The following is a 24597-nucleotide window of genomic DNA, read 5'->3' as shown; positions in this document are numbered from 1 at the left end:
GGACACAAATCTATATACTAAAACTTTTGTTTGTTTGTTCCTGAACTACAGCCAAAACGGTACACGGTAGTGACAATTTTAGGCCCACCTTACTCACCGTCACCCCTTTGGTGCTAATGGAAGGTTTAATTGAAATCGGTGTTATATTTTTAAAGTTATTCACATTTTAAAGTTTAAATCTATCTCCTAGGGAGGGAGGGAGGGAGGAGGAGAGGGTGCTGCACCAATGCAGGAGAGGTTTGGGCCCAACGGGTCCACTTGGTCTAGTTTCTTATAAAACACAAATATTCTCTGCCTATACATGAAGCTTATTGATATTTTCTCTCCTCAATATATTAGGTAGCAAAAAGGATCAGCCATTGGCAACTGGAACAAGGGGTATACGTGTGACAGAGAAGACAATTAGAGCAACAGAAATGTGAAGAAACCACAGCAGTTGTGAAAGGGGGAGGGGGGGATTGGTGTGGTGTGAAGGGAAAAATCAAAATATTACCTAAGCCCCAAAGCAGCAATTCCATTAAACAAATGTATGCTCTTACATTTCAAGATGCTTAGTTGCAGGCAATGATATTACCTGCCAGGGCTTTCCTAAAATAATTGATCAGCAGTATCTCAAGAACATGTTGCAAGTGAAAGAAATTAAACTGCATCTACAAAATTTCAAAGTGTGCAGACATAATTTCACTTAAGGACCAGTAAGATTTGCTACTCATATTGTAAACTTACATTCATTATATTTAACAGAGGTTTAGAATGCAGAATTTAAACAAAAAATTAAAAGGTATCTGGTGAAGATTTTTTTTTTTTTCATGGAGCATTGAATATGTATTTTTAACAACAAATCTAAACAGATAGCAACCGCAACACAGATTACTATCTTATGTCGATACCAGAAAACTCTCTTCAGTAATTATGCCGCCTTTTCTTACAAGTTTTAATTTCTGGAAATTACAACTTTAAAAATGTTTAAACTTTTTTTTTTGCAGTATTTATTTATTTTACATTATATACACCACAAAAGATTCAACTTTAAGTTCAATGATGCAGTGTTATTTCTAATACTCACCATGAGCTAAATTGGATTATCATCACATGCTGGCAGATGAAACTTAGCTAGTAGATTTCACTTCTTAATGGTCAAGGAAATATAATTAACAATATCAATCAATTGTCAAATCAGCTATTGTGAGATACAATAAATGTACAAAATACTTTGAGTGTAGCTAGGCAACAGACTAAATTATTGATGGAATTATCATGAGGAAAATAATTTCCATTTCCCAAAATGATATTTAAACTGCAAAAAAAAACCAGAAAGGAGAGCTATACTTAGCCACAGCACACAACTGCATTAGAAAGAGCCACGTTATTATTTTATAAGGAAATGAAAACAGGATTTTACCTGCAGATTTATTAGAAACACTATACCCAAACAGGCATTTTCTTCATTACATCAGATGACTTGGACTCAAAATGTATAATTTTTTCTCTTTCAAAAGATTTTCTCAAATATCAAATCAAATATTTAACTTGGTAATTTAAAAAAAAATCTGTCCTGGAAGAATTAGATAAATGCTTAATGATTAGCAAATCAAAACAAATGCATACACTGCAATTCTCTGCAGTAAAGGGAGGCAATGAGTCAAGCTGTCAGTCAGTGAATGCCGCCCACAATTACTTCACTCTGCCATAGCATTCTGAGAGAGCTAAATCTCAATGTGATCTCCAGAGACACAAGGCTGCAGCATGCTGCTTTGAAGAGATATTTTCAGAAGCTTATTGATTTTTTGGTTTATAGGCGCAACAGCAACCTACTGAAATCCACTAATTCTATACTTTATAACAGTGATAGTCGAAGCAGATCTTGCTCGAAGCATCAGGTCCAAAACAGTCCGTGTGAAACTCTTCACAATATATTCTGCTAGCAAAGGATCAATTCTAAATGGCCTGCATACAGATTTTGTTTTGGGTTGCAGCCAAGGTAAGATTCCTTCATTTTTCTAATAATTTGGCATGTACGATTTAAGCTAAACTGCTTGTTTTGTTAATATTGTTTATGACAATTTCAGTAATAAAATTCTGAAAAATAATTTACTTTGTATAAAATCCAGTATAAAATAAAAGCATTCATAATGTATTCATAATTTACATGGAAATACCAATATTCTCACTGTGCAGTCATATGTTTTCCAATAAAATTGAATACACCTGCAAAACGTTTTTAAAAAGTGGAAGGAGCTGCATTTATAATTGCCAATTTTAACTGCTCTTTAAATTAACAAATATTGCAGCAGATTTCTTTGATACATTTTGCAAAATGCTTGTCATTTCTATACAAAACACACTTCAGGTACCACTATCTTAATTATATTTTAATATAATCTGTAGCTGGAATGTGAAGCCATTTTGTTGTTTTAAACTGATTACCAAGCTCAGAACTACCCTCACAGGATCTGACACACTAGTTTTGGCCAACCTGATTTACTGGGAACTAACATTTCAGAAACAGTCGACATTATGTGACCAGGTCTGTTCTCCCTCTTTCGTGTTTATATGCAGGGTGAAAATTACCCACTAGGTCTTAATGTGAATCCAGACATCAAATGATTGTGGCGAAAATTCAAAGATCTCATCTTTGATGTCATGTACGATCTGTTCTAACCAAAGTGAATTTCAAACATATAAGAGGGAGGAGCTTAAACTGCCCCAGTATTTGAAATAACATTGGAATTCAGATATTATCACGATATCTCGTTCAATTTGAAAGTATTTCCCATCTGGTTTGATCTCTAGCCTGACAGTGAACAGACATCAAGAACAGTATCATCCTCATTGCTGTTTTACCAATGTCCCTTGAGGGGCTATTTAAAAATGAGAACAGCTGAAAAGCAAGGAAATAATCTAAAAACCAGAATGCAAACAGCATTTCCGATGAAGGATCTTTGAGCTGAAATGTTAACAGCGTTTCTCTATCTATAGACGCTGTCTGACCTGCTGCATGATTTTCTGCATTTTGTTTTTCATTCAAACTGTTTCAGACAACATAAAATTAATCATGCATCCCTGGTAAATTCTTTGTGGATCTCATTAGAAGCAAAGAACATGTATATTGGGCAACTGAAGAAAATAGACGTACAACAAGCCTTATTAGTTTAGGAAAACAGTTGTACCTTATTAATGCAGGAAACAAATTGCAAAAAAAAGATGCTTAAATATGACATATATTGAAACTGCGCAAACTGAACATCAAGTTTATATCGCTTCTTTGTCCTCTATTGCACTAATACCACTTGTCTTTTTGAATATAGCCATTGCCTGACACTTCAAGGCATGAATCCTACTTGCCAGTTACCTACCCATGCTCAAATGTTTTCCAGGTTTTGCTACATGCAGTTATGAATTGTTTCATTTGCTGAGGATTTACAAAAGAAAATGTAAACAGAACTGAATAGCATGCAATCATCTTCAATTATCGTTTCACCCTCAGGTCAGATAATGTGCTAAAGATGGTTAGTCCTTAGCTAACTGTCCTAAAGAGCTGCAGCACCAATGACACAGGGCTGGGAGATTAACCTCCAACAACTACCATCATCATTTATGTGAGACAAGTTTCCAATCTCTGACAAGGTCTAGAGCCAAATGATCCAGGGAAATACCAAACTAACATGCTATATACATTTTCCCAATAGAGGGCAGAATCATTAGCATTTTTTGAAACATTAATATCAATATTCCACAACACTTTTTAAAGTAATTTCTGCACACAGAGAAATTACTATAAAATGTTGCATATTTAACTATTAAAGCTTCAAAAGCAGTTCTCTTAAGGACCAGTTCACATAAAAAAATTAGTGAGATTAAAATAAATATTTTGAACACATCTATTAAGAATTAACTAGTCATATAAAATGCCTTCCTGAGCGAAGAACGAGTATAGGACCTGATATTACAGAATAAGTGTTAGCTCAATTCAATTACTAGCCTGAAACAATGCAGTGCATTGACAGGGTTACAGGCAGTGCCATTTCCCTTATTTAATAAACTGCATCTGAGCAGGGAAACTTCATCATACCCAAATATACCCCTGAAGCAGGATTGAAGAAATTTACTGGATTCATTCTTTGAAATTTATTTATGACAAATACACTGTCATATTAAACTTGAAGTTCCATTCCATTAAAAAATAATGGATTAAATAACTGAATAATAAATCTTTTAAACTGTCTATTCATAGCTATAGCAAATTTTTTAAACAGTCTAGGTTTGTTTAAACATCAGTCTGTAGAGTGGTCCTGACCCAAAACGTCACCTATCTATTTTCTTCAGGGATGCTGCCTGATTCACAGAGTTACTCCAGCACTGTTCTTTTTCTGTAAACCAGCATCTAAAGTTCCTTGTTTTTGAAACAGAAATACTATTCCTGTTGCATATAACTGTGCATTGTGATTGGAGGGATAAAATTCCAATCTCAAATATAATTTTGTCACAACTGTCATTTTTACATTTAATCACTTAATTTCCAAATTTTCACCTTCATAACAGCACTTACATTTGTCCTACAATGAATTAGTAGATTTTCAAAGATTAGTGAAGTACCCATCCCACTACTGACAAATTTCACTTTAACCATTTTTAAGTGGATACATTTCCAGGGCCAGACCAAGTACGTCTTTGGATCTTGAGGGAAGCTGTAGAGGAAATTGCAGGGACCTTTGCAGAGACATTTGCTTTATCATAAGGCACAGGTGACGTTCCAGAAGGAGGAGCGTGGCAAATTTAAGAAGGGCAGCAAGGACAAGCCTGAGCAATGGTCATTGTCTATATAGACTTTAGCAATACCACTGCCAAGGTTCTGCATGGTAGGACAATCTGGTGGACTGGTGATATGGAATCCAAGTTAAGATAGCCAATTGGCTTAGATGAAGAAGTCAAAGGGTAGCTGTGGAGCGTTTTTTTTTTTAGTGCCTGCCTGCCACCACTGGAGTGCAGCAAAGGTTGATGTTGGGTCCACTGCTGTTTGTTATTTGCATTAACTATTTGGATGACAATGTAATTAACATTGCTAGTAAATCTGCAGATGATACCAAAATTGGTGGTAAAGTGGACAGAGGAGTAAACTATAAATTTACAACAAGATTTAGATCAGTTGGGAAGGTGGTCCAAGTGCAATTTAACTTTGACAAGTGTGAGGTATTGCACTTTGGTATGCCAAACTATTGCAGGACTTGCATTGTAAATGGTAGATCCCTGGAAGAGTGTTAAAGAACAGAGATCCGCGAGTAAAGATGCATGGTTCCCTACAAGGGGCGGGTCAGGTGGAAAGTGTGGTGAAGAAGATATTTGGCACACTAGCCTTTATTGGGAAGAGTATTGAGTACAAAAGTTGGCACAACATGATGCAGCTGTATAAGTTGTTGGTGAGACCACTCTTGGAGTACTGTGTGGAGTTCTAATTGCCCAGCTATAAGAAGGATGTCATTAAGTTGGAAAGGATGCAGAAGAGATTCACTAAGGCTTTGCCTGGGATTGCAGGCTGGAGTTACAGGGACTGATTGGGTAAGCTGGGACATTTTTCTTTGGAGTACAGGACGCTGAGCAACAATCGTATTGAGATGACCAAAACACGAGGGGCAAGGATGAAGTGAATGCTCATTGTCATTTTCCTCAGGGTAAAGGATTCTAAAACTACAGGGTATGGTCTTCAGGTAAGAGGGGAGAGATTTAAGAGGAACAGCAGGGATATTTTTATCATTCAGATGGTGGTCCAGTTCTGGAAAGAGCTGCCAGAGGAAGCTACAGAGAGGGTACAATTACAAATTGTAAAAGACATTTAGACTGATTATTGGATAGGAAAGGCTTAGAGGCCTATGAGGGTAATGCAGGCGCATGGGACTAGCCCAGTGTGCCAGCTTGGTCAGTATAGTCAAGGTGGGCTGAAGAGCATGTTTTCATGCTGCATAGTTGTATGACTTGGTGCTGAAAATTTGTATTATGAACCAAAACAATATCATAACCTACATAGCACATCCAAATACACAGGTACTTTGCTTGACCATCTGGATATTCTCAGAAACAAAATCACTTATGGATCAGAACCAATAGAGCTCATTGTAGAATTATATATAAATGCATTATTGACAGGCTACTGCACTGCAAATCTGCACTCCCTTTTGCTGTCTGGTATTGTGTCAGGTACCTGGTTGAAGGCTCAGCCCTCTGCTGGCACAAACTCAATAATAAAATATAGTTACATGGCTTGGTGCTGTGCGAGCAAAAGGCCACATGCAGAGGTGACTAATGTGGGTTGGTGAGTGCAGACTGGAGTGAGCACTGAGCTGTGGGCTCAGAGCTGTGTCCTGCTCAGCATGGAGTGTGCAGGCATTGGTAGGGCTTAGCACAACCCCTCCAGTCATTGCTACTTGCCCAGGTCCCACAGCGCCTCTCATCACCTCCTGTTGGATAGCATACAAGGTACCATCGTCCCCTCCTCTGTTTTTCTCTGTGGCGCAGTTTTCTCCATGAGCTTGTTGTTACAGAGAAATTTCTGTGCTGGAGCAAGCTAGCTAAGCAAACTAAGAGGGTTAGAAAATAACTTCCCTCACATTAAATAGGAAGCAAGGAGAGAGGTGATGGGATATGGGCAGCCTCTCAATGCATGGAGAAGCCACTACCAGTTCTCAGCAATGGCCTGCAATCATATGCCAACCAATATGCAGGCCTAAGCATTGTCCCAGTTTTCAGTGAAATGTTTGTAATGAAGAATAAAAAGAATACATGCAGGTGGAGGCCATTCTGCCTCTTACTCCCGCTCCAACATGAAACAAAACCACGCTGACCTTTTTGATTTAAAGCTCCTTTCCAGCATTAACTCGGTATCCCTTGATTCCCTTAATACCCAAAAAGCTCTCGATCTTCACAAATACGATTGAGAGTTTTTTGGGTAATGAGGGAATCAACGACTGCAGGGAAGTGGCTTTAAGGATTACCACTATGACTGAGCATCCACATCCTTGTTGGGTATAAAATTCTAAAGATTGACAGCACTTTGGTTCAAGAAATTTCTCATCTCACTCTGAAATGAACATCCCCTGAATTGGAGGCTGTGACTCAATGTCCTAGGCATCCAAATCAGGGGGAAAAAACCCTGCTCCACACATTTCTAAGAGCAAAGGCCAAGTTTTCCTAAATTTTACCTCAGACAATAAACTCGAAAATCCAGGAATAATCCTGGTAAATCTTCACCATCCTCTCTCTATTGTAACTATATCCTTCCTTGAAAGCCAGACCTATACACAAAATTTATTGATCCTGTGCAACTGCAGGAGGTACACCTCCTGTTCTTATACCTCTTTAGATTATTTTTTTAGATTTAGAGATACAGCGCAGAAACAGGCCCTTTGGTCCACCGGGTCCACACCGCCCAGCGATCCCCGCACACTAATACTATCCTACACCCAGTAGGAACATTTTTTACATTTGCCCAGCCAATTAACCTACATACCTGTACATCTTTGGAGTGTGGGAGGAAACCGAAGATTTCGGAGAAAACCCACGCAGGTCACGGGGAGAACGTACAAACTCCGTACAGACGGCGCCCGTAGTCAGGATCGAACCTGAATCTCCGGCGCTGCATTCGCTGTAAGGCAGCAACTCTACCGCAGCGCCACCGTGCCGCACTTTCCTTCCATCATTGAGGTAACCAAACTTATACTTCAGTGCCCTGGATTTGGTGCTCACAACGTAGTCCCCTCTATATTGGACAAACCAAGCTCTTGGTGACCGCTTTGCAGAACATCTGTGTTCAGTCTGCAAGGATGACTCAGAGCTCCCCCTGACCTTTTGCATTAACTTTCTACCCAACTCTCACACTGACAGATGTCTACAACCTCCTGCAATATGAATAACAAAGTCCAAACATAGGCAGGAGAGAGCACTTCATCGGCTATCTAGGCACGATACAGCCTTCCAGGCTCAATTTCAGATAACTAACTTCCTCTGAATCAGAACTAGCAAACAAACATTTCTGCTGCAGATCAGCCATCTGTGATATTGACTCAGTTTTCTTCTCTCCATTATCGCAGCGTGACCTACTGAACACATCCTAAATGTTTGCAATTCATGTTTGTATTCTCTTTAACTTTCCTCAAAGGGAAGCTAATGTCCCTTTTTTTCCTCTCTACTTATCTCCTTTAACTTATTGGCCAGATGGATTCTATAACTTATCACTGTCACAGATATTTATTTTATGCTATCCATCTTTATCCCTCCACTATAATTTAAAACTAACATATTTTTCAATTCCCACTTTTGACAATCTGAAACGTTAACTCGGTTTTCATTTCCATAAATACTGCTTGACCTACTTCATGTTTCTAGCATTTTTTGTTTTAATTAGTGATCTAGTGCCTGGACTAACCTGATACAAGATCTAAGTGCAAGCTGCCCAAAGCTCATGTTGAGAAATTCTAGTATTGTCCTACTCTAGCTCTGCATTCATGTAATGCTCAGTAGCACAATACGGCCTGGAGATCACTTGAACATAGAATTTTCACATTTATACAAGGGTCATGCATGTACAAGAAATGCGGCAAATGTATAGCAGACAGAAAATATAGGGCAAAAACTGACCAAAACACAAATTATTAATGTGATTTTGCAAAAGGTTGATGAGGTTGCATGTGTACAGTCAAAACACAGGAAAGAGAAAATATATTTTGTGATTAGTTATATGTGCGTAAAAACACAGCAGAACTTAATGCTCTTGTTTTCACTTTCAGGACTGATCATCTACCAAGAACCCCCTTTCCATTTTATGAGTCGCCATGCAATCAGAAATTAATCTGACGGTTCACGATGAGACAATGCATATTGATGACAATGCAGATTGGACCCTTGACTACCCATCAAGTTTTCAGGCAACTCTTACGGGATTTTTGATACTGGAAATTGTGTTGGGACTCAGCAGCAACTTGACAGTACTGGGACTTTACTGCATGAAGTCAAACCTGATTAATTCAGTCAGTAACATTATCACAATGAACTTGCATATACTAGATGCTGTTATATGTGTTGGATGCATTCCCCTTACAGTAATTGTCACTCTCCTTTCATTGGAGAAAGAAGCTTTGATTTGCAATTTTCATGAAGCCTGCATTTCTTTTACTGGTGTAGCAACAGCAGCGAATGTCCTTGCAATCACTTTGGATCGTTATGACATTTCAGTTAAGCCAGCCAATCGGATTTTGACTATGGGAAGAGCAATAATGTTACTAACATCGGTGTGGATTGCATCCTTTTCTGCATTTACAATTCCTTTCATTGAAGTCAATTTATTTGGCCTACAGGGCAATCAAAGCATCTGGAGAAATAAAACAATCTTATGCTCTGGTGTAGATGAATATCAGAATGAACTGGGAATATATTACCATCTCTTAATTCAGATTCCTATTTTTTCCTTCACGGTTATTGTAATGTTGATAACCTACAGAAAAATACTTCAAGCCTTGAACATCAAAATAGGTTCACGATTTTCAACTAGACAGAACAAAAGAAAAAGAAAAAAGACCATTCCGCTAACTATACAACAAGAAAATACTAATCAAACAGAAAATAGCAGAAGACAAAACATAAAACTTGGAGTAAGAACTTCAGTCTCTGTAATAATTGCTCTAAGAAGAATTGTTAAGCAGCATCGAGAAAGGCGGGAACGGCAAAAAAGGGTTTTTCGAATGTCACTTTTAATTATTTCATCATTTCTCATTTGTTGGACACCATTATCAATTTTAAATACTATTATAATATACAAAGGTTTAAGTGAGGGCATGGTAAAATTAAGACTATGCTTTCTAATCTTGGCATACGGAACAACTATATTCCATCCTTTACTCTATGCATTTGCAAGACAGAAATTCCAAAAGGTCCTCAGGAGTAAAATGAAAAAGAGAGTGGTCTCAGTTGTTGAGGCTGATCTGTCCCCCAACAATGCAGTAATTCACAACCCCTATTTAAATCCCAAAAAGAGCAAAAAATAAATTGTCAATAAAAATGAATTTGATCAAAATTGCTTGCTTCAGACATTTAAAATAATTAATATAAACCAACTGGTTTTTAGCAGATTACGAAAAAATTAACTGTTTTAGTTACAAAAAATCTGTAAAGTGACTAATAATAGCCTAACACAACCCACTGATAAAGTATCACGGTTTTCTGAAAATCAAGTAACAGTATTTCTTAATTGTAAATATTACCCAATTATAAATGCTCATCATGTATCTATCATAATGTTGTAAAGCTAACTGATTATTTCAGTTAACTTATTTTTCCCAACTACCTAAAATAGTGCATGCCATTATGAATTATACCATTTAGACTTGTCATCGTGATTCATTTTCAATTATACCTTGAAAAAAAATTAGCATAGGCTTGTGAATAATATAGCCTAGTAAGTAGATTGATTCAAAGCAAGTAAACATATAAAAACAAAGAATAATTTGAAAAAAAATGCAGTGCAGCTGGTGGAACTGTAACCTCACAATATCAGAGACCTGGGATCAATCCAGATGTCAGGTGCTTTGTGTGTGCATGTTCTCCCTGTGATCTCAGATTTCTTCCCAAATCCCAAAGACATGCTGGTTGGTACGTCAACTGGCCCTTATAGGTTGCCCCTAGTATTGAGTGGTAGAATCTGTGGGAACCTAATGCGAATGTGGGGTCAATAAAAAATGGAATGAATGATTTGCGCAGACTCAAACATGCAGCATTGAAACAAGCCCTTCAGCCCCCCCCAGTTTCAGTTTAGTTTATTGTCACGTGTACCGAGATACAGTGAAAAGCTTTCTGTTGCGTGCCAGCTAATCAGTCAGCAGAAAGGCAATACATGACTACAATCAATCCATTTACAGAGTATAGATACATGATAAGGGAATAATGTTTAGTGCAAGGTAAAGCCAGCAATTTCCGGTCAAGGATAGTCCGAGGGACATCAAAGAGGTAGATAGTAGTTCAGCACTGTGACTCTCTATGACTTAGGCTCAACAGAATTTATTTTATGAACCATTATACTTATTAACCTTGCTTTCGTGCTGGAAGATTATACGATGAAATCCTATTCCTCTGCATTGCTGAGATGAATGTTAAAGATAACTATCATTCTTTTAAAGGGCAAATTGTTCTTTATTATCCTGGCTTTTGTAATTTCAATCAAGACCATAAAAAAACAATTTAAATGTCACTCTTTTTGATACAGTTTCCTCGATCTGTGATGTTTCGTTGCATACAAGGAAATGTATTTCATAAATTACAAGTACATTTTTGAAATATTATGAGTACATATGGAACTTAAAACACTCAAGGACAGATGAAAAGGAGGGATTCTATCGAGCTTATGAGTCCGATCTGAGTTTTTGAAGTATCCAAAGAGTTGAGAGCAAAGCCATAGATGACGTTGTTTTTCAGACCGGAGGCCTATGATGTGGTGGGGCCTCAGATATCAGTCTGACCCATTGCTGTTTGTGGTTTACACCAATCAGCCAAAACACTATGACCACTGACAGGTGAACTGAATAACATAGGTTATCTTGTTTCAATGACACTTGTCAAGGGGTGGGATATATTAGGCAGCAAGTGAACAGTCAGTTCTTGAAGTTAATGTGTTGGATGCAGGAGAAATGGGCAGGAGTAAAGTCCTGAGCGCTGGGTTTTCTCCGAGATCTTCGGTTTCCTCCCACACTCCAAAGACGTACAGGTATGTAGGTTAATTGGCTGGGTAAATGTAAAAATTGTCCCTAGTGGGTGTAAGATAGTGTTAATGTACGGGGATCACTGGGCGGCACGGACTTGGAGGGCCGAAAAAAGGCCTGTTTCCGGCTGTATATATATGATGATGTATGATGATGACTTTGACAAGGGCCAAATTGTTATGGTCAGCCGACTGGGTTAGAGCATCTCTGAAACGGCAAGGCTTGTGGGGTGCTCCCGGTCAGTACTGGTGAGTACCTTACCGACAGTGGTCCGAGGAGGGACAAACCACAAACCAGCGACAGAGTGTTAGGCGCCCAAGGCTCATCGATGCGCAAGGGCAATGAAGGCTATCCCGTTTGGTCCAAACCGACTGCGGGACGAAAACAAACCGGCGGAGGGAGTGTGATGCTCTGGGCAATGTTCTGCTCGGAAACCCTGGGTCTGGCCATTCATGTGGACGTCAATTTGACACATGTCACCTACCTAAACATTGTTGCAGACCAGGTACACCCCTTCATGGCAATGATACTCCCTGATGGCAGTGGCCTCTTTCAGCAGGATAATGCGCCCTGCCACACTGCTCACATTGTTCAGGAATGGTTTGAGGAACATGATGAAGTGTTCATGGTGTTGCCCTGGCCTCCAATTTCTCCAGATCTCAATCCGATTGACCATCTGTGGGATGTGCTGGATCGACAAGTCCGATCCACAGCGGCTCCACCTCGCAACCTAAAGGACTTGAAGGATCTGCTGCTAATGTTGTGGTGCCAGATACCACAGGACACCTTCAGGGGTCTTGTAGAGTCCATGCCTCGGCGGATCAGCGCTGTTTTGGCGGCACATGGAGGAGCAACAGGCTATTAGGCAGGTGGTCATAATGTTTTGGCTGATCGGTATATATCAATGATTTGGATGAGAATGGAGGCATAACTATTAGTAAGTTTGTAGATGACACTGGGTGGGTGTTATCATAGATAGCGAAGATAGTTATCAAAAATTACACCAGGATCTTGATCAGTTGGGCATGGTTAATGGAGTTTAATGCAGATAATTGCAAGGTGTTGCATTCAGGGAAATAAAATCAGGACATGACCTTCACAGTGAATAGCAGTGCCCTGAGGGCCGTAGTGCAGATGGATCTAGGAATGCAGGGACATTGTTTCTTGAAAGTGATGTCAAAAGTAGATAGGTTGGTCAAGGTGGATTTCGATACACAGACCTTCATTCGTCAGGGTACTGAGCATAGAAGTGGGAATGTTATGTTACAATTGTACACAACATTGATGAGGCCACATTTGGATTATTGTGTTCACTTTTGGTCGCCCTGCTCGAGGAAGAATGCTGTTAAGCTGGAAAGAATGCAGAGATTTACGAGGATGTTGCCAGGACTTGAGGCCCCATGCTTTAGGAAGAGATTGGGCAGGCTTGGATTTGAGGTATTGGAGCATATGTGGATGATGGGTGATTATATAGTGGTGTATAAGATCATGCAGGAATAGATAGGATTTAAATTTACTTCCTTCCTTAAAGGTCAAAGATACACTACCTTCTGAATGTAGAAAATTCTTCTCATCTCAATCACAAATAGCCAAACCCCAATATTTAGGTTTAGGGTTATTATTGTTAAATGTAATAAAGTACAGTGAACAGCTTTGCTTTGCATATAAATATAATCAAGGCACTCAAGTAGAATACGTAGTGTGAAGGGAAAGATACAAAGTGCAGAATATAGTTCTCAGCATTGTAGCGCACTAGTTCCGTAGACAAAGTCCAATGTTCACAATGGGGTAGAGGTGAATTGGACAGTACCCTAGTTAATGCATGGACCATTTGGAAGCCAGAAAACAGAGGGGAAGATGTTGTTCATGAGTCTGGTGCTGCACTTTAAAGTTTCTGTAGCTTCTGTCCGACGGGGGCACAAGAAGGAATGATCGGAGTGGGACGTCTATAATTATGTCAGCTGCTTTTCAAAGGCAGCATGAAATGTAGATGGAATCAATGTTGGAAAGTCTGGCCTGTGTGATAGACTGGGCTACATCAACTTTGTGCAATTTCTTGTGGTCTTGGGCACAGATGTTGCCAAAGCAAGTTGTGATGCAACCCTATGGTGCAGCTATAGAAGTTTATAAGAGCAATTGGAGACATGCCGAATGTCCACAGCCTCCTGTGGAAGCAGAAACATTGGTGTGACTTTTTAGTTGTCATCTCAATGTGGTTGGTGCACAACAGATTATTGGTAATATTTACACTATGGAACTTGAAGTTCTCAGTGGATCAAGTCTGTCTAGGAGGCTGGAAATAATGTGTGCCATCACCAGTCTCTCACACCACTTCATGATGGTGGATGTCAGTGAAAATTAAGGCATGTTGCGGTACTTTTCTTTGGCACCGAGGTGATAGTAGTCTCACTAAATAGACAATATAGACAATAGGTGCAGGAGTAGGCCATTCGGCCCTTCGAGCCAGCACCGCCATTCAATGTGATCATGGCTGATCATTCTCAATCAGTACCCCGTTCCTGTTTTCTCCCCATACCCCCTGACTCCGCTATCCTTAAGAGCTCTATCTAGCTCTCTCTTGAATGTATTCAGAGAATTGGCCTCCACTGCCCTCTGAGGCAGAGAATTCCACAGATTCACAACTCTCTGACTAAAAAAGTTCTTCCTCATCTCTGTTCTAAATGGCCTACCCCTTATTCTTAAACTGTGGCCCCTGGTTCTGGACTCCCCCAACATTGGGAACATGTTTCCCGCCTCTAACATGTCCAACCCCTTAATAATCTTATACGTTTCGATAAGATCCCCAGCAGGTGGAGACATCAGAATGGCAGATTGGAGTAGTGAGAGTTAAAGATGTCTGTGAATACCTTTACCAGCTGGTCCACACAGGTCCTGAGGACTCTATTTTAAAACTGATTTATACTGTTGACACCATGACCAGAGAAAACATCATTTTGCATCTATCTGGTCTTTTTCTTTGGATAAGGAGACCAGTACACAATATTGTAGGTATGATTGTACTTGGGTAGAATATAATTCCAGTAAGTTGCTATTACTCATTGCCCTTGCAATAAAGGCCAACATATCTTTTGGTTTTAAATTAAGGTTTCAAGGTCAGTTTATTGTTACTTTGTGCATGTAAGGCAGTTTCCTCTCTTTCTATGAACCAGTACAGCAAATCACACTACACTAGAGAACTGGAAATCCATTGAATATTTTTCCTCCAATCTGATCTGCCGAGTTAAATAACAGTTGCGGGAAGAATAGCTAACTTCCTGTTGAAGTTTTAAAAATTTGATTAGCTGAAAATGTTTATTAATTATACTTTTTATAACATAATAGACTACACTTTTGTCACCCTGCATTTATTGTAGAGCCATTGTGTGAAAGATCACAAAGTTGATTGTTAATAGCATGTGGAGCTCACAGTTCATTAGCCTAACTTTAACTGATTTCACCTTATGGTTCCATTGTTAAATTGTTTCTCGGCTGAACTCAAGATGCAATTTCCGCACAGATTTTTATGATTACCAAAAAACATTTCCACATCAATAAGTACAGATATTCTGTGTTGAGACAAATATTATTCTGTTGGCATATGGAAATTTGCATGGTTGAGGAAATTTCCTAATGAACAACTTGCCGTCACAAAAAAATGCTAAAAATGTGTTTTCCTTTATAAAATGTGATAGAAGTTCAATGCACAGTCATGTCAGTAATTTCGTTAAGAGATCACTTATTATTGTGATCATGTCGGAGCAGTAGTAAAATTGCAAATTCCTAAAGCAGTTTGAGTTGAAGACAGTACCTTTAAAACCATTTGTAACGTATTGACTCACTTTTCAGACTATCTAAAGGCTTTCCAAATAAAGAATGTTAGTGATCAATAAAAAATACCATTAACAAGTACTTTGCTGCCTACACATTGCCCATGGTCAACAAGCTCATCAATCAACCGGTTTTTATAGCACAAAACATAGTGCATTTTTATAGTGCATAAGGGCAGCGGAAGAGTTGCTGCCTTACCGCACCGGAGACCAGGGTTCGATCTTGACTACGGGTGCTGTCTGTATAGAGTTTGTACGTTCTCCCCATGACCACGTTAGTTTTCTCAAGATCTTCGGTTTCCTCCCACACTCCAAAGACGTACAGGTATGTAGGTAAATTGGCTTGGTAAATGTAAAAAATTGTCCCTAGTGTGTGTAGGTTAGTATCAATGTGCAGGGGTCGTTGGTCGGTGCGGACCCAGTGGGCCGAAGGGCCTGTTTCCGCCCTGTATCTCTAAACTAAACAAAATAAGATCCAAATATTTTTTCTTTCCTTTTTTGATTCCTCCACATATTTATTTTGAAAACCACTGCGCATGAAACCCACAATTTACTTCCAAGCAATTACAATCCCCAATGTACAAGTGTATATATACACCATAAGTGAGCTTCAATGTTACTTCCTTCTCATTACAACTGTGGTTTTAGCATAATTCACATTTGTCGTTATAAAATTTGGGATTGTCTGAAGTGTTACTTTTGAACCACAAAATGAATTCCCCTTGAGAATCACACTTGTGTATTAAAAAGGCAAGCCAAATAAAACTTCAAATAAATTAATATAATCATTTTGTGCAAGATGCACAGTGCCGATAAAGCAACAGAATCAGCAACAGTAGGATATGAGAAGCAGGACCAGGAGTAAACTAATCTGCACCTTCAGCCTGTTCTGCTATTCAATATAGTCTTAGATCCAATTTGGTGTCAGAGTTTTCCAACTTCTATTCCACACCCATTGACTTTTGTACAGATCCTCCCTATGACAGGGTTACAGCGGGGTTCCATTCCCGAGAAGATGTCTCCCGAAAACATATTCTGGGAAGTATTATAAATCTCATTCTGCTATTCTTAATAATAAAGCAGGCATTAACAAATCTATCTTAGGCTTATCTCAGTTAATAATGATACACTTTTGAAAGATTTCGTTGCTGATGTGGTTTTAAATGCTATCAATGGGTTTATAAAAGACAATGCTGCTGGCTCAGATGGCATGTCTCTATAAAGATTTGCAAAGTGAACATCAACATGTAAAGTGGAATGTATTCTTGGGTTCAATGTTGCAAAATTCCAACTAGTATCTAGAATGGTCAGCAAAGGCAATGTCTGGTCTCCCAAATACTTTTTTGTATGCACTGACTGTATATTAGACAGCTACTCTGGGGATGACCTGTTGGACAAATATCTGGCAAACCCTTATCCCTGAATATACTCAATGACCCCATCCCCACAGCATTCTGAGAACTGTTATTATAAACATTAAAAACCCTGCACAATATTGGAAATCTGACATTTAAAAAAACAAACTTGCTGGAGATTCTCAGCAAATCAGGTAGCATGCATGGAGAGAAAAAAATTGATGGTTTCAATTTTATAATCTCTCCGTTATTACAATTGATTTCCCTTGAAAGAGTGCGATTGCCTTGTCGTTTTTTCACTTGTTATTTCAAGAACATGGCCAATGAATTGTATTAACTGAATAAAATATTTTTTTTCCCCACAAAGGGCTAGAAGGTACATTCATTCCTAATTTTAAATGCTACTACAGTTGTACCTAACTGACCCATAGCTTTCCAAACTTAGCAGAGAAAAGTAAAGACAGGCATGTGAGTGAGGTCCAAAGAAGAAAAGAGCCGAGCATTTGCGCGAGGCGTATAATGGGGGTCAAAAAATTGGATTAAAAAAAAAAAATTGCACACAAAATTACATTTCAAGCCTCTTTTAGTGCATTTCAAAGTAAAATCAGACATTGCAAAATAAGGTGAATACGTCATTGTACATTAATAACATTTTGAAGTAAATTCGCACATTAATTGATAATCAGCCCAAAAAGGTGGTAATTGGCTTTTCTGTTATGTTTTCTATTTTAATCCTGTCTTAATTAATTTTGTTCTATAATCTTGCACTTAAATTTAATATTTACTCATTACAGTTCCACCATTGATTTTCTGGCACTCTTGGTTCCAGAGGTTTGCTGGTTTATCCAGCAGGCCAAGGAAGTCAGCTATGGGGATAGATTTGCTGGCCCTAGCTTGGCTGGAGTTCCAGAGCCCCGGCCGCAGGTTGCAAATTCAACTCACCGATCGGCTGTGGAGGTCCCGATGAGGTCGAGATTGGCTGCCTTGCCCAGCCTCGATGCCACATTTTTGGGGAGACTTCCGGGGAGCCTGGGGATTTCTCGCAGAACCCATAGTGACCTCTAGCAGCCGAATTGACAAATTAGCCATCGAAGTCCCGATGAAGTCGTGATTGGCTGCCTTGCCCAGCCTAGGTGCCACATTTTCGGGGAGACTTCCAGGGCACGGGGGATTTCTCACAAAACCCCTGGCAACCTCTAGCGGAACCCTAGTGTTCATTACAAGTCTATACATCTTTTTTTTTTCTTTCTTTCTTTTTTTCGCCCCGATTTCTCCGTTTATTTGCAAAGTGAAAAATGCGGAAATCATGCAAAAAGCGCAGAAAATGATTTTAAAAACACGGAAATCCGTGGAAACGCGGAAAATTCACATGCCTGTAAAGTGGAGCAACTTTGCATTTACATCAGTATTCTCAGGAGATCTTAAAAATTACTTATGAACTGAGTCAGTGTTTTGAAATGCAGGTCCTTCTCAGGTTATGAAAGAGGGGACTCAGCTTGTGGCAATATCTGAATGATTGAGTTATGTGCCCTGGTTTAGCTACACATTGCCCTTGGTTTTGATTTCAATATGTTGCAGGAGTGCCACATATTGAAATTACAAACTGTTAGAGTTACAAGCAGTTCTCTGGAAAAAATCCAGTTGTAAACTGGGGAAGATCACCAAATGCTGTGGTTACGTTGAGACTAACTACAAAATTTATTCAAAATTAAAACATTTACCAAGCTCGTGAGATAATAGTTCCACGCATTACACCATAATAAAATGGTGCTGTACTGTTGCAACATTTTGTTATTAGCACAACAGCAAAGGATTAAATATAATAGTTCTGAACTTATCTGGATAAAAGTAACCGCACAAATCAGTGCTGTAACACAAGCTGCTAGTGCATTTAAACGGATTAGTGCAATTGCAATCTCCCAACGGCAGGGGAGTTACCGATCCTATAGGATCCCTGATGGCAAGTATTTCCTGCAGCTCATGTAGAATCACAGGTGCAGCAAGTACAGTGCCAGGAAACACCGGGGAGGCCTCTATTGCATCCGGAAACATGATCGACTAGGCAGCCGGCAAGTAAGACTAAAGCTCAGGGGACTACGACCCTCCCTACCATTCTACTGGCCAATGTACAGTACCTGGAGAATAAAGTTATGGACTTAATGGCAAGGCTGCTTTTTCAAAGCGAGATGAGGGAATACAGTGTGCTCGGTTTCAGAGACGTGGCTCACCCCCAGCTCTCCAGCCAAAGCCCTCCAGCCTGAAGGTTTCTCCATTCATCATATAGACTGAACAGAGGAATCTGGGAAAAGGAGAGACAGTGGCATCCATATCATGGTAAACCCGTCATGGTGTTCAGATGTAGCAGTCCTGTCCAACTCCTGCTCTCCGCACCTGGAACACCTTTTGGTGAAGGTGCCGTTCCTTCTACCTCCTGAAAGAATTCACCTCCCTCATCATGACCGTGGTCTACATCCCACCCCAGATACATGTTTATTGAGCACTGGAGGAGCTGCACGCTGTGATCACCAAAAACCAGACACTGTACCCCGATGCCGTTTTGATCATCACTGGGGACTTCAACAAGATAGATAGATTCTTGATTAGTACAGGTGTCAGAGATTATGGGGAAAGGCAGGAGAATGGGGTTTGGAGGGAGAGACAGATCAACCATGATTGAATGGCGGAGTAGACTTGATGGGCCAAATAGCCCTAATTCTACTCCTATTCCTTATGACCTTAAGGCCAGCTTGAAGAAAACACTCCCTAACTACCACCAGCACATGTCCTGCAGCACCAGAGGAACAAACACCCTCACCCACTGCTATTCCACCATCAAAGATACCTATCGTTCCATCCCTCGACCTCACTTTGGGACATCCGACCACCGGGCTGTGCTCCTTCCTGTGAACACGCAGTGACTGAAGAGCGCAGCCCCACTGGTGGGGACTACACAGAGTTGGTCAGGAGGCAGAGGAACGACTCCAGGATTGCTTAGTCGGTAGACTGGACGATGTTCAAGGACTCGCAAATGGACCTGAAAGAATACGCCAGTTATTGCCGACTTGATACGAAAATGTGTGGAGGAGTGTGTTCCCATGAAAACCATCTGAGTTTTCCCGAACCAGATGCCTTGAATGAACCTGCAATTTTCAGAGGACCAGATTTCGGGCATTCAAGTCTGGCGATGCAGATTCATATAAAAAGTCTAGATACGATCTTGATAAGGCCATCAAAAAGGCTAAAAGGGACTTTTGTTCTAAACTAGAGGACGAAACGGATGTTCGTCAGCTGTGGCAGGGCTTGCACGCCATCACTTTCTAAAAGGCAAACTCAAGTGGCAGCTCAATTGCAGCGAAGCAAAATTCCTGGATGAGCTCAATGTGTTCTACACACGCTTCAATAGAGAGAACACTGATATGGTTTCTTGTGGCCCCAAGGGCACCCAATTGAATTGCAATCTAAGTTACTGAGGCCAACGTCAGGAAATCCTCATAAAGCATTTGAACCCAGTGGTGTGACTGGTCGTGTTCTCAAAACCTGCACGGATCAACTGGCTGGAGATTTTGCAGATATCTTCAATCTCTCATTGCTGAGTTCCGAAGGTCCCACCTGCTTTAAAATAACATCAATGTACCCAAGAGGAGCAAGGGGAAGACTACTGACCGATGCCACTAATGTTCATGGTGATGAAGTGCTTTGCGAGGTTGGTTTCGGTGCATATAATCTTTTACCTTAGCAAGAACCAGGAACCACTGTAATTTGCCTTCCTCCACAATAAATCAACCGGGTTTGCAATGTCGCTGTCTAGTTACTTTGCCCTGGAAATATGCATCTGGCTTTTTTCATTAACAGTTTGGCGTTCAACGCCATAATCTCCGCCAAACTCATTACCGAGCACAGGGAACTCTGTGCATCCCTTTGCAATTGGACCCTCGACTTCCTCATCGACAGAACACAATTGGTACAAATCGTCAAGAACCCACAACAACCCTGGCCATGCTCGCTTTTCACTCTTGCCATTAAGAAGAAGGTAGTGAAAAGTCTAACTTACAGGTTCAGTAATAGAATCTTCCCAACAATCATCATGCTTTTGAACACTACGTACTCCAACTAAACTCTCAACTACAAACTGCCATGGTTGCACTTGGGACTTCAGACTTTGTTTGTTTTCCACTATATGTTTCTTAAAATTTATTGAGCTCTTTTGTTTATTATTTGATCTACTGCATATTGTGTTTACAAACCTGTTGTGCAGCTCAAGTAAGAATTGTATTGTTCCGTTTCTGTACATATGACAATAAAACACTCTTGACGATTTACGAGTCCAACTTCAGCAGTTAATTCAATATAAATTATAGGAAAATTATAATGCAAGAAAATCCGATGGAGAATTTGAGGCAAGATTCTTTCCACCGGTTCAACAGTAAATATTCCATGGTTCAATGAAGGGCTGGTAGTTCTCCCAGCATCTTGCCTACATTCTTTGGTAACAAACTTGGCTGGCAAGGCATCTGATTTAACGTGGGTGGGTAAATTGCTAGCAAACAATGCCATTGGCATTGCCTGCACTATAACCCTGTTGTGATAAACTTTGAGATATGTCAATAGTGACACATACTAATTAAAATTTTCAACAAGGTATCACAAAAACCTGGAGTAACTCAGCGGGTCAGGCAGCATCTCAGGAAAGAAGGAATGGGTGACGTTTCGGGTCGAGACACTTCTTCAGTCTGAAGAAGCGTTTCGACCCGAAACGTCACCCATTCCTTCTCCTGAGATGCTGCCTGACCCGCTGTTACTCCAGCTTTTTGTGATACCTTCGATTTGTACCAGCATCTGCAGTTATTTTCCTACACAAAATTTTCCACAATGCTGTTTGCTTGAAATTTCAATCTAGATTTCACCCAAGATTATTTTGTTGCCATTTGTCGAAAACAGGGGTGGGGTGAGGAAAGATTGCTATTGACATTATGGAGTTCAACCAGATTCGCAATATTTATCAAATGGCGGCGCTGCCTTAGCAGCTGCGGGTGGCTTACCTGCGGTCCGTTTGTCTTTGTGTTTTTGTTGGTTTTTTTTGTCTTAATTGTAGATGTGATGTCGTGTTTTTGTGGTTGTGTACTATGTGTGTGTGTGGGGGGGAGGGGGGAACTGTAAAATTGTAAATTTGTACCTTCCGAACGGAGACCCGACCTTTGTTTTCTGGGTCGGGTCTCCGTTCCTGCTGCGGCCTACCATCGGCCCAACTCCTGGAGCTGGCGGCCTCCAGGGCTCTGGTTTGCAGAGCCCGCGGACCGGACTCACCATCAGCGGAGCCGACCGGAGTCACCATCAGCGGAGCCGGCCGTCCTCGGAGGCTGCGGGAGCGGCTGCGACTCGCCTTAGGCTCGGGCCGCGTGGATGCCGACATCGGGAGCTCCGGCAGCGGCAGCGTGTTCGCCCGCCCCGGATCGCGGGGCTTGGGTCGACCCGCCGCGGACATTTCACCGTCCGGCGCAGCCTGAAATAGGTCGCGGGATTTTTCTCTGCTCGGTGGGGGCTTCAATATCGGGAGCCACGACCGCCCCGACGTGCAGCAGCAGTGGCAGCGACAGTGTGTTCACCCGCCCCAGATCGAGGGGCTTGGGTCGGCCCGCCGCGGACCTTTCACCGTCCGGCGCGGCCTGGAACGTGGCAACGACAACAGCCTGACCGCGGGAGAGGACAGCAGGGGAAGGGAAAAGACATTCTGGCCTTCCATCACAGTGAGGAGGGGACTGGAGGAGACTCACTGTGATGGATGTTTCTTTTTTTTGTGTTGGTTGGGGTTGTGTAATTTGCTTATTTTATTGCTTTTATTGTTGGACTGTGGGTGACTAAATTTCGTCCAAAAAACTTGTTTTTTGGATGACAAATAAAGATATCCTGAATCAATAATTGGACTGTGCAATTATCAATTAAATGTAAATCTGTCACTTCACCTGCACGATCAGCTGTTATGAGGGTTAAGGTATGCACTTCCCTCTCTTTCCTGATGCCTTTTGATATATTTCAAAAGGCACCAGGAGGCAACATTGGGGAGCCAATACAATAAATTGACCCTCCATTCAGATTAAACTAAATGCATAATTCGTGGACACAATAAAATATGTGATAAAAATTGTCAGATCCAGGGATGAAATAATGTAATTACAGGCCTTTAGTTCATTCTGACAGATAACGGAACAAAATGTACAATGTCTACACAAGATTATCAACTGAAACTCTTCTTCCACTGACCAAAACCCTCCTGCCCCCCTCCCCCCTGCCATCCTTAATGCAGATTATTATTGTTCAACTGGGAATATAATCAGCAGAAGGTTATGTGGCTTCCCATGCCTGATCTTTTAACCCGATTCTCTTAATATCCAAAATTCTGTGGTGTCTCGGAAATAGACTTGACACTTAGCGGGGGGAGGGAGTGGGGCCGGCAACGGGTCCAAGGGGAGGGTTGCCGGGCCCGCAGGAGAGGTTTGGACCCAACGGGGGTTGCCGGACCCACAGGAGAGGTTTGGACCCAATGGGGGTTGCCAGGCCCGCAGGAGAGGTTTGGGCCCAACCGGTCCATGCCCGGCTAGTCACAATTAAATGTATCTACCCTGTCAATCAACAAGCGTGCTTCATTGAGAGCACTTATCAACCTTCTGAACTGTCCTAGGATATAGGTCTGCTCTACTTAATCTTTCATCAAACAACAAAGGCACCATTCTCAGGATCAGTCTAGTGACCCTATACTGCACACCTTCTATCACAGCTACCTCATTTTGCCTAGTATACTGTTTGCCCTCCTAACAACTTGAAAAGCTTACTGTAACCTTCAGTAACTCAAGAACAAGATGTCTGCACATTTTCCAACCATATAACCGTATGATGAATGGACGTTCATTGAACAGTAAGCATATCATGCTTTCTCGGCACTGGAGTATAATCTGATTAGTGGGTGGTGATTTTTAGTCTTTGCTAAACAGGAGTAGGTCACTCTGGAAAGGGGCATGATGTACACAATGGGATTGCAATCTTTTTTTTAATGTAAAATCAAGGCAAATAGTTCATCATTTCCCCATGGTTGTCATGCTGGAGAATTACGATATTGGTGTTAAGATAGACAGCTGAAATGGACAAATAGATAAAAGGTACTGTTTATCTATATTTTACATTTCACAAATTTCCTCATTAATCAGAGTTTCATTTTTATTGTATCCACAGATGATGGAGGATAAAATTAGCCAACAATATTTTACAGCTAGGTAGGCTAATTGGCCTTTGCAAATTACTTTAGTTTGTAGGTGAGTGGTAGAATCTGGGGAAAGCTGATGAGATCACTGACAGAATAAAATATGGTATTAGTGCAGGATCAGTATAAATAGGTGCTGATGGCTAGAATAGACTTGTTGTGCCAAAAAGAGCTCACTACCACATAGAATTGATTTTATAACTCAATAATTATACATTTCATATTTATTATGTTTACATGTATGGACGCAATATTTGGAAACCTGCAACCAATCATTGCTTTTCATAAGTATTTCATTAAGAACGATACCTATTTACAATAAGAAAATATGCTCACAAACTCAATGTTTTGCATAGTTAAATAGATATGAGAAATCACAATATACAGTGCTATTTTGTAGCGCTTGTCATAAATGCTTCTTCAGT

The 24597-nt window shown here is 40.5% G+C and overlaps 2 protein-coding genes across 3 annotated transcripts in view; one reads left to right on the top strand and one right to left on the bottom strand.

Moving 5' to 3' along the window:
- Nucleotides 1-24597, bottom strand: part of cog5 (component of oligomeric golgi complex 5) — a 100282-nt gene that overhangs the window by 52283 nt on the left and 23402 nt on the right. The gene's annotated exons all lie outside the window — the stretch shown is intronic.
- On the top strand, nucleotides 1689-16552 carry gpr22a (G protein-coupled receptor 22a). Its single transcript, XM_078419828.1, has 2 exons — nucleotides 1689-1981; nucleotides 8778-16552. Exon 2 carries the CDS (start codon nucleotides 8823-8825, stop codon nucleotides 10029-10031), a length of 1209 nt encoding a protein of 402 aa, XP_078275954.1. The 5' UTR covers nucleotides 1689-1981; nucleotides 8778-8822; the 3' UTR covers nucleotides 10032-16552.

This window comes from Rhinoraja longicauda, chromosome 23 (assembly GCF_053455715.1).
Source record: "Rhinoraja longicauda isolate Sanriku21f chromosome 23, sRhiLon1.1, whole genome shotgun sequence".
NCBI classification, from domain to species: Eukaryota; Metazoa; Chordata; class Chondrichthyes; order Rajiformes; family Arhynchobatidae; genus Rhinoraja; species Rhinoraja longicauda.
Note: the sequence above shows the minus strand (reverse complement) of the source record. Positions and strands in the feature narration are given on the sequence as shown.